This window comes from Kryptolebias marmoratus, linkage group LG24 (genome assembly GCF_001649575.2).
Source record: "Kryptolebias marmoratus isolate JLee-2015 linkage group LG24, ASM164957v2, whole genome shotgun sequence".
NCBI classification, from domain to species: Eukaryota; Metazoa; Chordata; class Actinopteri; order Cyprinodontiformes; family Rivulidae; genus Kryptolebias; species Kryptolebias marmoratus.
This window is the reverse complement of record NC_051453.1, coordinates 19,708,750-19,728,899: the sequence shown is the minus strand read 5'-3', so window position 1 is coordinate 19,728,899 and position 20,150 is coordinate 19,708,750. Positions and strand designations below refer to the sequence as shown.

The window sequence follows — 20,150 nt, the reverse complement described above, 5'->3', positions numbered from 1 at the left end:
AAAATATATATATATATATATATATATATATATATATATATATATATATATATTAGCCCATTATTGAAAAAATAGAAAATAAATAAATAAAAAGCAAAACAGGCTTTATTATCTTGAGATAAGAAGATAATTGTTATCTCTACATTAGGATCCTTATATTGAGATACTGAGACAAACGCATCATTATCTTAAAAATAATCTCACGAAAACACATTTCCATGCGTGTCCCCTCTTGACTTCTGTACAGCTCGATTGGACAGAACTCATTCGGCGTCAGCTGTGGCTCAGTGGTTAAAGCGGCCATCCTCATATGAGTTGGAGCTGGAGGTTCAATTCCAGGGAGCAGTCACATGACATGTCCCTGGGCAAGGCACTGAGCCCCTCACTGTCTTTGATGTGTGCCCTGTCGGTGTATGGAGTTTAAAGCACTGATTAGATCAATAGCGTGATTTATTCAGATTAGTAATGTGGATGAGTAAGTGAGGGCAGACTGCGTTGTAAAGCGCTTTGAGTGGCCTGCTTGGCTAGAAAGGCACTACATAAGCACATCCTATTATTATTGCTATTTACCATTTAGCCAAGCTAATTCAAACCTGAAGGGCTAGCTGAATAGCTGCGTCTCTTCGCCTTTTCCCTCCAGAATAAGATGACTCAAAAAAAAAGGAAGAGTAAGAAAACAGGCTTGAAAAATGGCTGTGTGGGTTGCAGCTGGCTCACTTGGAGCTCTGTTCAGTTTAATGCCTTTATGCCATCTATCAGCGGTGTGAAGTGCTGACAGAGCTTGAGTCCAATCACATGGTCTGAGAGGAAATAACCCCTGACATCCTGTCCTGACAAGTGTGTGTGATGAAATGTACCCGTGGTGCATTTTAATGCATCTCCAGAAGAACTGGAAGAGAAGCACAGAGTGGCTGAACTCTACTGTCTGCTTGTTCGCTTATGGTGGGTTTACACATCATTTTATTGCTCCCAAAATTACATTCATTCTGTACAAATTATTATTATTATTATTATAATTTTTCTTTTTTTTAGTTTTGGGAATCCTGTTCATTTAACGACAACCTCCATTTCTTAATGTTTTCGCCATTTCCATTTTGATGAATGTGCTCTGAAGAGGGACATTAACCTGGACTTAAGTCAAAAGGTGAAAAAAATCAGGTTTATCAAAAAGGTTTCAGCTATTGTCGATTCTCCATTTTAAAAACACTCAATCTCATTCATCAATTTAGTCTTTTATTCTTTGGACCAGGGGGAGGGAAAAACAAGCAAACGTCAAATCATGCACAAGGGGAACATGTAAGCTCCACATTGGACAGGCTTTCAGTCACATCAGTGAACCAAAACCACTTTTGTCTCAGTTTTTAAACTACTTAAAATACAGTAGCTGGCTTTATGTTGTAGAAAATTAGCTGTTATTCACACATAATTCACCCACCAATAGTTCTGCACATCTTAGTTATTGTGGACATTTTTTGCACATACACAGTAAACATATTCATCTTTTTCACTCATTTGCTTTTAAAATCTATAATCTGGTAACAAAAATCAGCACTTAATAGGACAAAAGTACTGTCCACATTAAGGTCCACACCCAAGTTTAGCTTGAGAGCAGCTGCCTATCTTATGTGAAAGCACTGAGTCTTCTCTGCGATCATATGAGACTGTCTGTGTTAATGGCTTCAGGCATGCAGACGGGAACGCAGGAAGTGTTCGTCTCCTCCTCCTGAAGCCTGAAGAATTGAACACGTCTTTGAACGAAACCCTCCCAGTGGCTTGAGCATGTGTTGAAAATGATCTGCTCACGATAGAGATGATGGGACGGTATCTCCATAAGGCGTTTTATAGAAGCAGACGGGTCTCGGATTTGTCAGCCAACTAAAAATATCCACACCATCTTGATGGGATGTACATGAACGTGGGATCACTGACAGGACTGTGTGAACTCTGCAGATACCTTACCTTACAGTTTCCATTTTTTAACACCTAGCTTTACTGTGTGTATTACTTTCACCGGCACCAGGGTCTTTCTGTGATCATGAACATCATTTTCTTCTTTTCTCCTGAAGCAAGAGACTCATTTTTTTCCAGAATGGTCCAATATGTGTGGTGATTGCTATTGAGCATCATCGGTGTTATCCAACATTTCAAGGCTACAGATGAAGCTATGTGTTCATCGAAAACATGTTTATACCATGGGGTTACTGGGAATTTCCCTGTAAATTAAAAGTCCAGTGATACTTCATATTTAACAAGAATTCTTTGCTTAAGTAGGAGTTTCAAATAAACAGCGCATCTGACATTGAGAATTTGAAAATGATTCAGGATCTAACTGAACCTACCCGATTTTCATCAGTTGTCATCCCATCAGATTGTACCACAGGAGCCCAAGGTCCAGTTCAGTTTGAATCCTGACAAAAAAAACAAACAACACACTCAGCATCATTTCAAGTAATCATGAATGGATTTAACATAAGAGCAAATAAAGCTGAAATGTGATGTCAAATGGCCACAAAATCGGGCACAAAGCAACAACAGAGGTACAAAAGAGGACAAAGATCAGGATCAGGAAGGGACCTCCGTCTGTCACTACACAGGTTCTGCTCCCAGTTCATCTTGTGACATTGAAAAGGCGCATCATCACATCCAGACCTTTTAACGTCTCAGATTGAATGTTGTTCACTCCTGGTACCCTGCTGTTGTGGACCTTTGTAACTACCTTGAGGACCTCTGCTAGAATAATGTATAAGCCTTTACAGACATCTAAGTGGGATTATCTATAGCAATGACTCCCAAAGCTGGGGTCGGGACCCCAATGTGGGTCACACAACACCAAGTAGGGATCCTTAGATAATGTCCAGATATCAACTTACAATTAAAAACCAAGTTTCTATGATATATTTGCACCATAATTGTTACAAAGAATTGAAATATAAGTCATAAATTGATTTAAAACATAGCATAATGGATGTTAAGACTGTGTGTGTTGTCAATATGCCCTTTTTTAATAGGGTCATAAGCATTTTTGAGATATTTAAACAGCCAACAGATGGGATCACACGCCTTTGTCACTATTATTTTAGGGTTTGGAAGCTGAAAAGTTTGGAAACCACTGATCTATAGAGTGAAGCTGTTTTTAGTTTAACATTCTGTCTCATCTGGTGGGAAGTAGGAAGAACAAAGGTGTTGGAGTTTGATCTAAACAGACAGAGTTGCTCTGTTCTAACCTGTCGATATGAGTCCTTGTTAGAGTTAGTGTTTTAATTATACCATTTTGTTGCTGTAAAATTCAGATTGTTTTGTTCCAACCCAGTTACTTCTGTCATATTTGTGTTTTTCGCTGGTTGAGTCCAGGGACAAAAACGCTGTATTTGTGCAACTTTCCAGAACCCCCTGTATCAGAAGTTACCCACAATGCCGAGGAGCACCTGTCCGTCACATCGAACTTCTAAAGCTTCAAAAGCAGGAGTGTTGTTACACATCGCCTCAGTATGAGTCAGCTAAAAGACAAATCCATCATGTGCTAAAAACTCCCATCCATTTTGACACTCTCACATTAACCAAGCTCTGCCTGAAGGAAGCGTTACCCTTAAAAAATCTCATCCCACAGATGTTCTCCCAGATTTTTATGGAGGGGCTGAGTTAATAAGTCAGCCACACAAAGCACCGAAAAGCCGCAGGCTCCTGCTACTCGTAAAGTAAGGAGAACTCAGCCAGAAACAGTGATGTACTCCTCTGTAAGCCACATGCAGAGTTTCACACTGTTCTGCTGCGTTTAGTCTTACACAATAATGGGACGTGACCCTACAGGAATATATAACCTGTGTGCAGAAGAAAAACCTCTCCTCTTCACTCTTTCAGGGTACTTCAAATAAAAATGGAACTTCAAGAGCTTTTATTGGGCAGAACTGCTCGACTCCCTGTTAAACAAGCCACTGTGGAAAAACTTAAGCTTTAAATAAGTTGAGACAAGCCCTGTTTAAACTGCAATTTATTCAACCCTTTAGGGCATCAGAATATTTTAATCATGGAGCTGGTAACAATCTACATGTCTTCTTAGAGGGAATGGTTTCAGTGTGAAAGAATATTTAAAAAAATAAACAGACAATTTTTAGACGGGTGATAATGTTTTTGCTTTTGTGTGTGTGTGTGTGTGTGTCTGTGTTTATTGTTTCAACCTCACGTCCGCACAAAAACATTTTAGGACGTCTGAAATGGTATTTTTTTGAAAACAGGTTCCAGAGTGAACAAATCTTTATATGCTATCCTTGTATTTTTGTGTACTCTTGTAGAACATATTGGGTATGTACTGGTAGAGTATCTGGTACTAACAGGGGCTGTTTACACAACGCTGTTTTTGAGTGAAGTAGTAGATTTTCTGCTGCGTTTCAGCCGTTCGTGTACACTGCAACAGCACTCTTTTCCTCTGAAAACCGAAGCCTTCTGAGCCCTGGTTGGCTGTAACTGTTTAGATGCATGATGTTGAAAGCCTGGCATCAGTGTTGCCAGATATACGATAATTATTGTAACATAGGTTTAGGGTCAAGGCCCCCTGCTTTTCTGTGTACATATTTGCCAGTCACAACACACAACTAATGGTAAAACCTCCCCCCTCCGAGAAAGCGCTCCTCACTCAGCACATATGATAGCTTGGATCAAAATACAATAATTTGAAAGCGACAGCATGATAGTTTATCATTTTCTATCTGGCAACCCTGCCTGGCATGGAAACTACAGCAGATTCAATGAGCACAGCAATATCCATGTACCGTATTTTCCGGACTATAATGCGCACTTAAAAGCCTTAAATTTTCCCACAAAACAACAGTGCGCCTTAGAATCCGGAGCGCCTTATATATGTAAGAAGTCGTAATGTTTTAGTACAACTTTGGGTAAACTACAAAGCTGCACCGTTTGCAGCATTAAGGCTCAGTTATAGTTGCGCAGGGCTCCATACTCAGCGCTCGGACCTGAGCGAGCGGTGTAGGCGTTTATACTTGATCCTTACGCCGGTGCAGCATCTTCTATGAGTTTTGAACCGTGTTTTGATCCCTCTGTCATACAGGGATCATATAAAAACTGATACAGGCGAACCAGCTCCGCTAGGGCAGCAAAATCGTCCATTTTGTATGGAGCGCGCTGGGTTTGCGTGAAGTTGCAAAAACTGGAGGTGCACAAAGGTGCACCTTATAGTCCGGTCGAAAATGGACCATTCATTGACACTACGTCTTGTAATCCACTGTGTCCTATAGTGTGGAAAATATGGTATCCATTTTTGATTTGCCACAATAAATACAGAAAAAACACTAATGTTTCCAGAGATTGTTCTCGTGTAAACATCACCCCATACTCGATACTTATCAGGAATATATTTATCGGGAACGTACTTATGTAGACGGCCAAAACACACCCTTTTGAGAACAATGATGTCATAGCCACAGCTCTAATCTAACCTAAGTCTTGAAGGCGTCTACTTCTTCTTATGTTTATATTTTAGCACTGTGTAAGCATGTAAGCTTTATGCTCATGTGTATTTGTGTAGCACCATTACAGCGCCACATACAGGCCTGGCTTAGTTCCTACAACGTTTTCAGTCATTTCTGGTGTTTCCATGTAAATCAGGACATTTCTAGAAACAGCGCGATGCTTACGAGAATATATTTTTAGAAACAACGAATAAGAAAGATTGCTTTGGAGAAACTGTGTTTCAGTGTCAACGAGGCCTAAAACTCTAGAATAAAAGGCAATGAACGATATGCAATCCTTCAAGGAATCCTAGGACTTCCCTTGATTTAGTTATAAAAGCATAAATCATGTTGCAGTTTATTCTGCAGCAGAAGCATACAGCTGCAGAATATTGCATGCTATTTTTCCAACAGTAAATTGGCAAAGATAGCAATTAACTAAGTCTATGTGGAACAATTTATTGTTCTTTGCCTGCTAAATGAATTAAAAATAAAATGACCACATACTACTTTGTGGCATGGTGGAGTAGTGGTTAGCACTGTCGCCTCACAGCAAGAAGGTTGGAAGTTTGCCTCACAGCGTGGAGTTTGCATGTTCTTCCCATGAATGTGTGGGTTTTCACCAGCTCAAAAACATGCATGTTAGGGTAATTAGTACCTAGGCGTGAGTGAAAGCATGAATGTCCCTGTGACGGACTGGAGACCTGTCCAGGGTGTCCCCCGCCTCTCGCACTACAACTGCCAGAGATAGGCACCAGCTCCCTGCGACCTGAAAAGGAAAAAGTGAGTAAAGAAAATGGATGGATGGATGGATGGATGGATGGATGGATGGATGGATGGATGGATGGATGGATGGATGGATGGATGGATGGATGGATGGATGGATGGATGGATGGATGGATGGAAGGACATACTGCCTCGTCATAACTTTGTTGTTTCTATCAGTGATGCTTGACTGGATCACTGCAGTGAACAGTTTGGATTCACTCCCTAAAAAGTCAAAGTATAGTTATCAAAACACTTAGTTTCCTCACGTGCATCCTAATTAAATGAGAGTACCCACAATAAACCGGTTTAAGAGACAGTTAAGGGAAAGAAATCAACCCTGAATGGATGACGAGATAAAAATGATTAAATGCATGGTTAGCACAATGCATCTACTACTCGTTTGAATTCTACTGAGAACATTTAACTGTCTTGTGAAGTGATAATAAAACCTCCTTTCTACATGGGATAATAATTAGTGCTCTTCATGTACTCCCAGTAGATTTCCTCATGTTAGGCTGACGTAAACAGCGTTTGATTGGCACACATGAACCATATCATAGTATGGGAATAAGAAGTTTTTAAGCTGAAGATGACATGTCTCACCCTCCCACTGAGCCTCATTTTCCTCCTGAGCTGAGTACAAACCTTATTCTGTCTCCTGTGGTCTGCATCACAAACAGCTAAGTTTAATTCAAATTGGTTGATTTTACTGATATAAAAACAAAAGAAAAGATAGTTTGAGCAGGTTTTTCAAACACATGAATAAAACTAATAATAAAAAGAGTGAAACATGTTGATCAGATCTTGCTTTTGGCACATTAGTCTATTGGTTGCTTCATTAATCCAACTTTAAGCCAAACATTGTGATCTTTCTCTTTAATCCACCGGAAAACTCACATTTGTTGAAAATCTTTAAGGCAAGTTGCTGGGAAAAAAGGCAGTTCTGAAAACACTTAATTCAGTGAGTTATAAATTTCTACAAAAAATATGGCAGGTCAGTTTGATAGCAGTAAGAATTAGAAGTAAAAGCTTACAGTTGATAACAACAAGATTAATGAGGAAGTAAATGAAGGTCTCTGTTTTTATTTATATTTTTATTCATTAGGTCAGTTAAATTTTCCACACATATATATTATGCCTCACATGAGTCTGCATAGTTTGGTGTTTAAATCTTTGCAAAGGGGGCCTTTTTTACACAATTATGGTCTCTTTTTTTGTCCTAACGTGTAAAAATATCAATAAATCTCACCAATATATTAAAGGTTTTTTTACTTTATAATGTAAAAAACATTTTACATGCAGTATTTATATATTTTTTATTTTTATTTCAAGCTTCTACCGTCCCCACTAAACAGTAAAGGTGCCATCAGGCTGTATGTGGCCTGCGTGCCGTTAGTTGATGACCACTGTTGTAGTACGTTGTGCAAATCCTGTCAAATTTTAATTTTATTTAGCGAGAAAAAGGGCAGAAATGGCTCTTTTGGTAAAGGTTGCAGACCCCTGAATTACATCAATATTAGGGGATGCTTAAGATCTTTTAAAGTAGGGTTCTACGGAGTGGTTTTAAGCATTTAATAGCTTCTCTGTTGTAGATAGCTCTTTGAACAGTCTAAGTTTGGAAAATTTAGTTGAGTTTTGAGTTGCCAGCTAGTCTTCAAGCATTGCAACCCGCTGAGATACTGCTTCTCAAACATGAATATGTAGCTTCGGTTTACAGCAGTTTATGTAAATTGTATAAACCTTCACATTCCAGTCATTTTTGTCCTACATGGTTATTTTGGCAGAATGATATTAGTTGTGGAAGTAACCCCAGGCTGCTCAGAAAGGGCTACATCTAGCTAACCACAGAATTCTGTGCGAATAACCATGTAATGCAAAACTGACTGTGATATAAAAGTTTTAAAAAAATAATGTTCGCATGAATTGCTCTGAAATTTTTTACGCTGGAGATATTTTAAGGTGGTGGCAGTCCACTTTTATTTTGGCTTTGCTCAGACTAGCTCTGTTTCTCCAAATTAAGGACGTTCAGAGAGATATCCACGTCGGGTAAGATACTGTTTGTTCGTAACCTTTTCACAGAGCTTCACTTTAGAAAATATGAAGTATCAAATTTGTTGCATTGAAGTTTAGAAGTCTGTGTTGCTGCTTTGGTTCTTTTAGTTCTACTAAGAATGGGAGCCTTTATCCTTTAATAACACTTGTAAAACCTTTTGCTATCAGTCAATAATTTCTCGACTGAAGTGAGTCTGAGTGAACTAGAAACAATAATTCTTGAAAGGCTTTTGACTCATCAGCTGTAACTGATGTATTTCATCGTTTTGCATAGAAATCAGATTAAGCATTTGCCATTTCGCTGTATTGATTTCAGCCATTTTCAGCCAGCACAGTCAAATGTTTTATTGAAATCCAGTTAGAGAGTAAATTATGGCTCGTGCATTAAGAGCAGATTCTGAAAGTTCAGATCTAATATTCCACTCACTTAGATGTTTCTCCGTCATTTCTGTATCCAAAGTAGCTCTAATACTTATCGGACAAATGGGAATAATTAGGTAAAAATGGCCGTGGACGTCGGAGTGGAACATTCTAAACTGAGGCAATCTCTTCTGCTCAAGATGTTCATTCCTCCTGGGAGTTTCTCAGACACGAAGAATGGAGCATTAATGACAGTGAGGCTGCTGAAACGAACAGCATTATTTTGGTGTTTTAGTGGGAGCAACACTCTCGAGACCTTCCATTGCGAATTACTGTCTCTAATTTTAGATACATTACCCAACGTGAGCTCACCTGTCCATTGCTGTCCACATGTTTAAACAAACTGCCTCAGCAGCGATTAAACAAATAAATAAACTCCTCTGGGAATCACGAGGGCGTTCTGTACTCCCGTTTCCTGCCGAGTTACGTTGTGCAGCTTTTTTTCTGAGATGCTGAAGACGTATTGAAGGCATTTGAGGAGAACTGCTGAAGTGGGATCTGAGGATCTCAAACAGTCGAAAATAGCAGCGGTCCAGACATGGAAGGAGTGTGTTGGTTGAAGGGCTCCATCGCTGGAGTTTCTAAGGGCTTTTAAACAAAACTGATTCACCAACCCACACGTGGGACCACATCTACTCTTCACAGAGCTGCTGCAAGTGCTTCTAAGTAGGGGCAATAAAATTAAATCTAATCAACAATCCCAATTTTTAGCCAGGAACTATGTGTAAAATGTGTTAGCTGATGTTGACCTGAGTATGTGTGAATGACTCAGCTCCCACCACATCAAAACCTAGTCTTAAAACCTATAGACAACAGCGATAGGTCGGTAGGTAGGTACATTTATTTATATAGCACTTTTCAGCACAAGGCGACTCAAAGTGCTTTACAACACAAGAACAAATTACAGACAAAGTTACAGAACATGATAATGACAGGTACTAATTGTCTAAATAAGCTAAGCTAAACCAACAGATCTAAACATGACTAAATGTACAGAACTAAACTAAGCTAAAACTAAAAATAATAATACACACCCTAAATCATTTATAAGATGAAGAAGAATTCCTTAAAAAAAAAAAAAGCCTATCGCCTGCCTCCTTGGCTGCCAAAGTTTCAACAAAGAGCTTGTGTGATCTGTTAGGGCCCTGAGTAAGTGTTGGGGGTGACTCTCAGCCACATTACTCCTTCAAACCACACGGTGTGAAGTCACTTAAAGCAAAACAAGCTCACAGTTTGTCAGTCAAACCTCACGCAGCCTCTTTGTGCTGCGAGGAAATGAAAATATTTCAATCCTTTATCTTTGTCTTTCATTTGAGACCACAAAGGCCAACTCAGATCAATTAGTTAAGTTAAAGTTTCAGTCAGATTTAGTCATTTTTCACACTTTTTCTTCTAGATATATAATCCCATCAGTGGATGGGCATTTTCAGCTTAGCTATGTTTTTATTTATGCCCTGAGACATGCTTATTTATTTAAGAGAACATTAGTCAGCAGAACAGAACCAGGAAAGCTTGTAAAGAGCGCCATTAAAGGGCTGGAAAAGCTTTTGTGTTTGATGGATCAGCTTGTGGAGGCTGCTGCAAATGAAAGCTCAATAAATCATTAATGCCACTACAGGTAAGGTTGGCAATAAGTAATAACATTTATATCTATCAATCTGAAAATAAGTGATCAGTTCTAACATAAAAAGTCACTGATGCTGGGTGAGGCAGGATAGTGATCTGCTGTTTGTGGGATAATTTGCCCGTAGTTTATGGAGGATTTCTTGTCGTGTTTGGTCACTGAGGGCAGAATGTCCATATTTTTGTAAATATCAATTTTGTTTCTCAAAACAAAATCCATCCGGAGCTCAAGACTGCAAATGTCAAAAGCTGATCCATAACGGCTCTCCTTTACTTTCCACAGGACTACACTTTGACGATGTACTTCCAGCAGTATTGGAGGGATAAGAGGCTGGCCTATGCAGGGATCCCCCTCAACTTGACTCTAGACAACAGAGTGGCAGATCAGCTCTGGGTCCCGGACACCTACTTCCTCAATGACAAGAAATCCTTTGTGCACGGTGTTACAGTGAAGAACCGGATGATTCGACTCCACCCGGATGGGACTGTTCTCTACGGCCTCAGGTCCGAACTTTATCAAGAACTTCATGTGATTTTCAGGTTAACCCTGTTTTATCTTGCGAATCCTCAGTCCTTCCTCCAGAATTGTCACATTTTAAGGGCTATGCCTTGTGCTCTCAATGACGTGTACTCACTTACTGGTCAGAAGAGAGATAAAGATTCATTTTGTCAAAACGCCTCATGTTGTTTCAAACGTTTCTCATTTTTTAGTATGTCTATGTATGGAAACTGAGAAAAACAGTACCTGCTGGTATTAATTTTGATGTGACTTTCTTGATATTACAAACTAACCAAGTAAACTAAAGAAAACAAGCTTTTTTCCCATCAGAATAACAAAGTGATTTCAAACAATTCTTATGTTACACCTAATTTTATTATTATTATCACTGTCACTATAACAGTAATGGACTGCTGGATGATGGATGCTGTTTGATGTGACAGTTTCAGATTTAAACACTTTTAGTAAAGAGTCGGATGGAAATATGCAACATGAACAGGTGGTAATTCATAAATAATTCAGCTGTAGCGCTCTAAAATTACAGAAACTAAATTAAGATAAGTTCCAGACAGGTTCCAGGTTCCCCTTGGCAACTCTGCAACCTTTTTTAAATAAAATTTGTTTTGTAATTTTTATTGGAGCATGTTGAAAATTCAAGCAACACGAGCGCACGACCCAGCCACTGATTTAAGGAAGCTGAGAGCCCCTGGAAATGTTTCGAGACATTTTAAAAAACTCAGTCGCTAACAGAATGGCACCCAGTGATGTACTGTTTTCACTTCCTTTTTTTTTTCTGGCCTCCTTCACACGGAACCAAAGTTTTTGTTTTGTTTTGGAGTTTTTTCAGAAAGATATTTTTATGTCGATTCCAAAAATATCCTTGTAAACAGCACCGTTTTTAGAAATGTCTCCGTCCACACTGAAACTTCAAAAGAGACCCAAAACGTTGTAGTAATTATGCCTCGTCTGTATGTGGCGCTGTAACACTGCCACAACAATACGCCAAAAACAGGAGACAGGGTGTGGAGCATGCGCATAAAACAAGAAGAGGTACAACTGCTCATAATGTGTATCTTTTATTGTTTAACTCTTTTTATTTGTTTACCTTCAGAATCACGACAACAGCAGCCTGCATGATGGATCTGAGGCGATACCCCCTGGATGAGCAGAACTGCACTCTGGAAATCGAAAGTTGTAAGTTTCCGCCTTAACTTTCTCCTCGCTTAAAAATGATGAGCAGTGCCGCATTCTCATAAAGAAGTTTTTACAATCCTCATCTCGTGGGGACAAAACTGCACAGGCTGTATGAATTGCTCTGGATTTATTAACTTGTCGTATCTCAGCAAGATTGCTCGCCGCATCGTTTCCAGTTAAAATGATTTCGTCAACGCAGACGGGTTTTTAAACAGACAGCTATTTCCTTTAGTGGAGCGCGGTAATGATTAGTCCAACATCATCCGTCATGATGGCATGTTTGGCCATTTCTGCCACCATAAAAGTATTGACAGTTATGAATCCTGTGCATGTGGTCTGTCTACCTGCAGGAGCGCAAATTTTTCCACAAAGATTTACTGTGCATCTCATGCAAGCAGCGGGTTCACAGCACTCCGTTTAAATTAGCTGTGGATGAATTCGTCTGTCCAACAAAATGAGACGGCTGCACTTTTCAGGACTTTTTCCCCCCACTCAGAAGCCTTACACCTTGTGGCTTGTTTTCTTACAGATGGTTACACAACAGATGACATCGAGTTCTACTGGATGGGAGGAGAGAGTGCTGTGACCGGGGTGACACGAATCGAGCTCCCTCAGTTCTCCATCGTCGACTACAAGCTGGTCTCCAGGAACGTGGTGTTTTCCACCGGTAAATTAAAGAGGAAGTCACAATAATGGTGTTCCTGTGGTGCAGAATTGTTCATAGCTTCAAACTGTATCAATAAAATGAGGATATATTTGGCACCTGTATGGAGTTACAGGCTGTGGTTGGATCAGATCAGGCTGAGCCTTCAACATTCTTTAAACCCTGCTGCTTAGATTTGCTCACACAGCAGTAGATAAAAAGCAAGAGTATTAGTTTGACTTTAACTGAAAACGACATCAACAAATAACCGTTTGAAGTACCCCAAATTTCAGTTTTCAGACATCTCTTTCCACTGCCTCCTCTTCCAGCTCCTCTTGGTTTATTCCAAGGCGTTCCCAGGCCAGCCAAGAGGACATAGTCTCCTTGGGTCTTCCTTGGGGTCTCCTCCCAGTTGGGCATGTACTGCTGAAGCTGCGCCGATCTGTCTGTCGATCTTTCCATTCATCCCTCACTTGTGAACAAAACCCAGGAACACTTGGGCTCTTCCACTTGAGGCAGCACCTCACTCCCAACCCGGAGAGGGCAGTCCAAGTCCACCCTTTTCCAACTGAGGACCATGGCCTCAGATTTGGAGGCGCTGATCTTCAGCCCAGCTGCTTCACGCTCCGCTGCGAACCACTCCAGTGAGAGCTGGAGATCACGGCACAATGACGCCAACAGGACCACGTCATCTGCAAATAGCAGAGATGGAAGCTGATGAAAATTCCGTTCGTAAAAGTTTTGAACTGAATAAAAGTCACCAGGCAGCCTGGCAGAGTCTGACTCTCACCCTGAAGACGTCTGACTTACTGCCAGCAACGAAAACCAGAATCTCACATCATCAACGTGTGGACTGAATGCCCCATAGCAGCGGGCTCCCAGTTTCATACATTCCACAGGGTACCCTGTTGAACACGGCTGAACGCCTTCTCCAAATCCACTAAACGCTTGTGGACTGGTTAGGCAAACTCCCATGCTCCCTCGAGGACCCTAGTGAGGGAAACGAGCTGGTCCAGTGTTCCACGGCAGGAACAGAACCCACATTGTTCCTCCTGAATCTGAGATTCAAAACAGAAGGCGGGGCCCTTTGGAGCCCAAACAGAAAGTTTATTCTGATCCAAGCCTAATGCAATGCAACTTAGGAAACATCTGCAGGCACTTTTAACACATTTATATAAGTTTTACATTTTAATTTATCAAAACGTGCATAGATCTCAGTGAACTTCTAAAAACAGTTTTAAAGGTAATGTGAAATTTGTACAGATGTTGCTATAGGTGCTCTGTACTTTTTTACAGCTGTTTCATAAAGCCCTCATGGCACTGCATTTCATTTTCTGTTTTAGGTTGTTTTTTTTTTGTGAAGTCAAATTATTTTCTTCACCTCATTTGCAACTTTGACAACACTGTTTTGAGCCAAAGGGGAGGGGATCCCCAGGATCCATTTGAATCAAGGTCAGCTGACTCTTCTTCCCCGTCTCATCCTGCAGGTGCCTACCCTCGGCTGTCTCTGAGCTTCAAGCTGAAGCGAAACATCGGCTACTTCATTCTGCAGACGTACATGCCCTCCATCCTTATCACCATCTTGTCCTGGGTGTCGTTCTGGATAAATTATGACGCTTCGGCTGCCAGAGTTGCATTAGGTATGATGTTTTCCATGCAGTGAATTCAAACAAGTCACTTGTTGCAGGAAAAAGACGTTAGATGAAAATAACAGCAGCATACAAAGTTTGGTATGCTGTGTTGGTTTATAAACTATTACAGGGAAACTGTTTATTAAAAGTAATAATCAAAAAGTAATAACTGAATATACATCAAATTACCTTTTGGAGTCAACCCCATTCAGTACGGCTGCCACAGCTAAGCAACCTTAGAAAACACAAAAATGGCGATAACTAAGCCAATTGTATGACACTGACCACCTAAGCTTTGGTGTGGTAGTAGCTGAGAGTCATACTCTGAACACTGGCAGATTGCATAAACTCTGTTTTGAAAGCTTTGCCATTAACTACTGAAGTCAACTCTGTTTGTTAGCGAAATATCTCATGAGCCAATGGGCAGTAATTACTGAATTTGTATGTCCAATTGATGTAATTTTGGACTCAATCCAATTCAAGATGGACACCAAAGGAAATCTTAGCAAATGCAAAGATTGCTATAGCTCAGTCAGCATTACAGATGTTGAGTGTGTGGTAATAGCTCACAGTTCTGGACAACACATACTGTGAGCACTGACATGTCACCTGCGATCCATTAACTATTTAAGTCAACGCAGTCTGTCTGTTAGCAAAATAGCTTTTGAACTCATGAGCGGTTGTGGCTCAGGAGGTAGGAGTTCATCCTGTAACCGAAAGGTTGCTGGTTTGAGACCGTCTCAGCCGTTGTGTCCTTGGGCGAGACACTTCACCTGCCTTGCCTACTGGTGGTGGTCAGAGGGCTCGGTGGTGTCGGTGTGATGGCAGCCTCACTTCTGTCAGTCTGTGGCTACAGTGTAGCTTACACCATCAGTGTGTGAATGTGTGGATGACCGATTGTAGTGTGAAGCACTTTGGGCTCCTTGGACTAGATAAAACGCTATACAAGTGCAAGCCATTTACTATTTACCCCAAAACTGCTGGAGATCAATAGTTCAGAATAAGAACAAGCTGGTTAATGGATGAAAAAAATTGAATATTTTTTTAATACCAGTTGGCCATTTTTCTTGTAAGCACATAAAGCAAGGTGAAATTTAATGATTTGACGTAGGTACGAATCTGCACTAAAAATAATCCCTGGTTACAGAGTGTGCACGCAAAGCTGTACTGGTGAGTCTTCTCATATTCAATCACATTTGAACAGATAAATACTGAACAAAAAATAAAAACATCTTGATTCCCATCAGCGTGTTTGAGGCTGTGGCCTTGTGGTGTAATAAGATGCCTAATTGGATCTCAGACTCACACTTTCTGCTGGCTTCTAAATCTGAAACTAATGCTTTATTCAAACAGGGATGTCCTTACTGGAAATCCATACTGGACTTGTCCTGTAGCATTTGCAACCTCGTAAATGGACTTTTTTTTTTAAAGCTTACAATTCTTGAGACATGTAGTAAGAGTTTGATCTCACTGGTTTCATCCGAGTTTCAATCCACCATCTGAAAACACAATACTCCTCCTAATCCAATTGATCTCCACTCAAATCTTTGTCTTAATGGGAATCCTCATTCAGCCTCAGTGCACTCCAAGTGCTCCGTGTGTAAGAAATGTGTAAGACATTATTGCAGCAGTCATGAAATCTTAGTTGTCTGTACGCCGTCATCGGAGGAGTGTAATATATTTTGGGGTGCTGGTGGGAAGAGCATCCATAGGGCAATAAAACATCCTGAAACCCACTCCTGCGGTTTATCTTCTTCGACACCGCCTCGTTGAGAAGACCGCTGTCTGAGACAATGTGAGATCAATGCAAGGTGGAAAGCATTTACACTTACAGTGCTGTCCAAACTCAATCACTGTCGAGGTAATGATGCACTGCCGTTAAGGGGCGTGTGAGTATCCTGAGTAAATGTAAATGTGCAGGCTTCAGATAGGAGCTGGCGAAAATTACATTTAACTTTGGAGAATGAGAAATAAATCTGGGACATTTGATCAAATCCCATTATAGTTATAGTGGTGGCAGACTTAGTGTAATGTATCGGTATTAAACAAATGACAGTTATAGGTGTTTTGGTCAAACCTGTGTTGCACAATGTAGCACTTGGTGTATGTGCTGTGAATGACTCTCAGCTGATTAACTCACCAAATCTTAAATAAAGAATATACGGAAGATTCACTGAGGTCTAAATATTTTTGTGACGGCCAAGGTCAGCTGGCCGTGGCGGCCATCGTCAGTTAGTTGTTCCAAACGTTACATGCGTCTAATCATTGGTTTCAGGTAGTTTCATTCAAATCTGACCAGTGGTTTTTCAGAACTTTGCTACCAAACAGAGTTGACTCCAAATAGCTAAAGGCAAACCTTGAAACAAATATATCATCTGATCAGTTTCCACTCAGCGTGTGAGGGATGACTCAGCTACTACCACATTATATTTTAGCTCAAAATATGTAAAGTTTACTAAGCCATAGCCACTTTTGTGTTTGCTAGTTGCTTAGTTGTAGCAGACATCTTGAATTGGTTTAACTCTAAAAGGTAATCAGTTGTAGACGAACAGCCAGTGATGAGTATACGTTGGAATGAGTCTCAGCTAATATCACACCAAATGTTAGCTCAATAACTGTAAAATAGGCAGAGTTATAGCCATTTTTGTGCTTCCTAAAGTCAGTTTGCTGTGGTGGCCATTTTTATTTGGGTTAACTTTGAAATGTAATCAGTTGTAGATGTTAATCCAATAAATACTTTCTGAGAGTTTAATTAATAGCCGTCCAGTGGTTTGAGAGATATTTTGCTAACAGACAGACAAATGACCACACACACACAACCAGAGGCCCGAGCAAACACATAATGATTGTTAAACCACCATCTTCTCTTTCAGTAGCTCTAAAAGTTAGGAGTGTTTTTTTCCTCCGGTATGTGAAAATCAATGCTGTGGACCTGCTCCTGACTCCCCCTCACACACCATACAGTGGAACATTTTTGTCCTAATTATGTAAGCCTGAACATGTTCATGTTGGCGAGCCATCCAGGAGAGGAAAAGAAACTGAGACACTGTTGTTTATGTTGTGTAGTACTTTATAAAATGATAGCATTTCTGTTCTTTCTGTAGTCTGTCAGTGCATCAGTCTGAGCATCTAGGTCAGCCATCCCCTTGCCCATAATCCTTACCTTGAAAAAAACATTTCACATTTTCTTAAGTGGGATTCTGCAGAACGTCTATGCTCAATGAATATCTCACCAGTTGTACATAACTGTTTGAATAGATTAGTTCTGACTGGATTGACGAGTTAACAGCTAGTCCGAGTGGGACCAGGACCAAAGTGCCGTCTTAAAACAACTCCAAATCTCAGAACTGTTATAGCAGCTCACGGGAACACTAGTTTATAAAATCTTTACACTGATGTCAATTTTGCATTATTGGGAATTTAATAAAAATTTTATGGTTTTTGGCAGCTAGCCGTAGCACTTTTGGTTCAACTTGAGGTCACTTTTGGCAAGTATATATATATATATTTATAAAATATATATATATATTTATATTAATTATATAACTTTATATATATATATATATATTTACACCCTTATTTCTGGAATAAGGGTGTAATGCAAAACTGACTGTGGTGTAAAGTGTTTTTGCTTGAATTGCTCTGAAATGTAGTTGTTACAGGAAGTAAAAATGTGCTTCAGAGGTGGGTCCATTCAGACTTTTAACTTGTCTGTATGGTGGGAACGGCATTTAAGCTTTTATATCACTGTCAATTTCATGTTACACAATTTTCCCAAGAAGTAACCCACGCCACACATAAGTGTTACAGCTAGCTGCTGCTGCCACTATTTGCACAAGAGTTTATGTAAATAACCATATCATGTTCTTTTTTTCATTCATGGAGAGCAGGTTCAGGCTTATGATTCTACTTTTAATTAAATGTAGAAATCCATTTTATCTTCTTCCAGGGATCACCACTGTGCTGACCATGACAACCATCAACACCCACTTGAGGGAAACGCTGCCCAAGATCCCCTACGTCAAAGCTATAGACATGTACCTGATGGGCTGCTTCGTCTTTGTGTTCCTGGCTCTGCTGGAGTACGCTTTTGTCAACTACATCTTCTTCGGACGGGGTCCTCAGATGCAGAAGAAACTGGCTGAGAAGGCACTGAAGGCAAATAATGAGCGCAGTAAATTTGACAGACCCAAGGTGAGAATCACTGCAACCTAGTGCTGGGTGATATGGAAAAAATTCTATATCACGATAACGATATATATCACGATATACCCCAATTACGTACACTGTCAGTTATTGTCTGAAAAATATGAAAAAATAATCTAATTTCTTACCCTTTTCAAGCTTTATTTCAAAGTGACATTTAACTGAACTTTCACAAACGAGATCTGCTGCATTTTAGTGCAGCAACATATATGTACCTGTTAGACGTAACAGTATCAAATGACAACAGACTCCATTATCTTCGGCCGGCTAAAGTTTCACTTTTCACAACTTTCCCGTCTCTTTTACAACTTGTTTGTTTGCACTTTTTGGATTGTTAAATAATCTTTTTCGTGGTTCTTCTTTAAGTGATAGAAGAGGTTTGTTGTGTTGGCGTCAGATGAGAAAATAGCAGAGTTAGCATATTACCTTTTTCTGCTCCGTGTCGGACTTCTTGAACCAAATCACAGACGTCCCCCCCTCGTTTTGGTAAAAGTCTTTCTTCTTGGGCTGCCTGCTAGCTGTCTCTATTTGTTGTGACCCCGGGTTTGATACTTCATGCGTCTCTATCTTTCAGCACTTATGGTGAAAACACCGCGCTGCGCAGAAAGCCGCTGCTGTAAAGCAGCGTCATGTCGCAAAATGGAGGTTCTTCGCAAAATAGTTATTTTTTCTTATTATTTATCACTTCTATAAACTGAATGTATGCAAAGTGACAACACTAATACATTCGTCGTAGCCTACGTTATGAAATATTTACATGAATCATTGATACAATTATGATAGAAACGACAGAAACTATAGAGACGATAGAAGAAAATATATCACAATAGACACTTTTCTATTGTCCCCACGATATGTATCGTTATATCGCCCAGCACTACTGCAACCACTAAGAGGGTAAGATATGTCGTAGATATGTTTGAACATAGTACAAATTCATAAAATTTTGACAAATTTTATAGTGAACTGATTTTTTTGTATCAATGGCTGCTAATCAGTCAGTTTTTTACTTTTAATTTCTGTTTGTTTGTGATTTCCATTGATTTGTCATTACAGAACATATAGTTACGTATCTTTTCCTTTGGTTTCCAGTTTTGAAATTAAAGTTATTAGGTTGAGAATAAAACTGAACTGTTAGACTTCCGGGTCAGCGCCGCAACAAGATGGCCACATAGAAACAAGCTCCTCCAAATCGGTAACTAAAACCTCTCCCCTTTGCTTAATTCTGTTAATTATCTAGACTCTAATCTAAATCACTCAAGGGGAAAGATGCCGAAAACTAACAAGACCGAGAAGAAAATGTCTAAAATACAAGATATTGGCGAACAGTCAGGAGACGGCAGTGACGACGATGCTAATGCTACCACGAGGAAAGCTAGCGCTAACTCACAACAACACGCGTTGCTGGAGAGTATCAAGATGCTTTCTAATGACTTAAAAGAGTTTAAAAACGAAATGAAGCAAGACATTGAAGAACTCAAAGAAGACGTAAAGACTACAATGAAAAAAGATCTCAGCAGATTCAGGGAGGAAATAATGCGGGAGCTACAGAACCAGAAGGGCAGTATCACCGAGGCGCAGACACGAATTGCAGACCTGGAGGCCGCGTGCCTGGAGATGAAAGACGCGCTGCTGGAGACACTAGAAAGGAA

General features: G+C 40.0%; 1 protein-coding gene across 3 annotated transcripts in view; it reads left to right on the top strand.

Moving 5' to 3' along the window:
* Positions 1–20,150, top strand: part of gabrb3 (gamma-aminobutyric acid type A receptor subunit beta3) — a 72,694-nt gene that overhangs the window by 30,993 nt on the left and 21,551 nt on the right. For all 3 annotated transcript variants that reach the window (XM_017423484.3, XM_017423482.3, XM_017423486.3), the window contains 5 exons: positions 10,609–10,829; positions 11,936–12,018; positions 12,548–12,685; positions 14,149–14,301; positions 18,242–18,486. In XM_017423484.3, the coding sequence (XP_017278973.2) occupies positions 10,609–10,829; positions 11,936–12,018; positions 12,548–12,685; positions 14,149–14,301; positions 18,242–18,486 (840 nt within the window). The remainder of the gene's footprint in view (positions 1–10,608; positions 10,830–11,935; positions 12,019–12,547; positions 12,686–14,148; positions 14,302–18,241; positions 18,487–20,150) is intronic.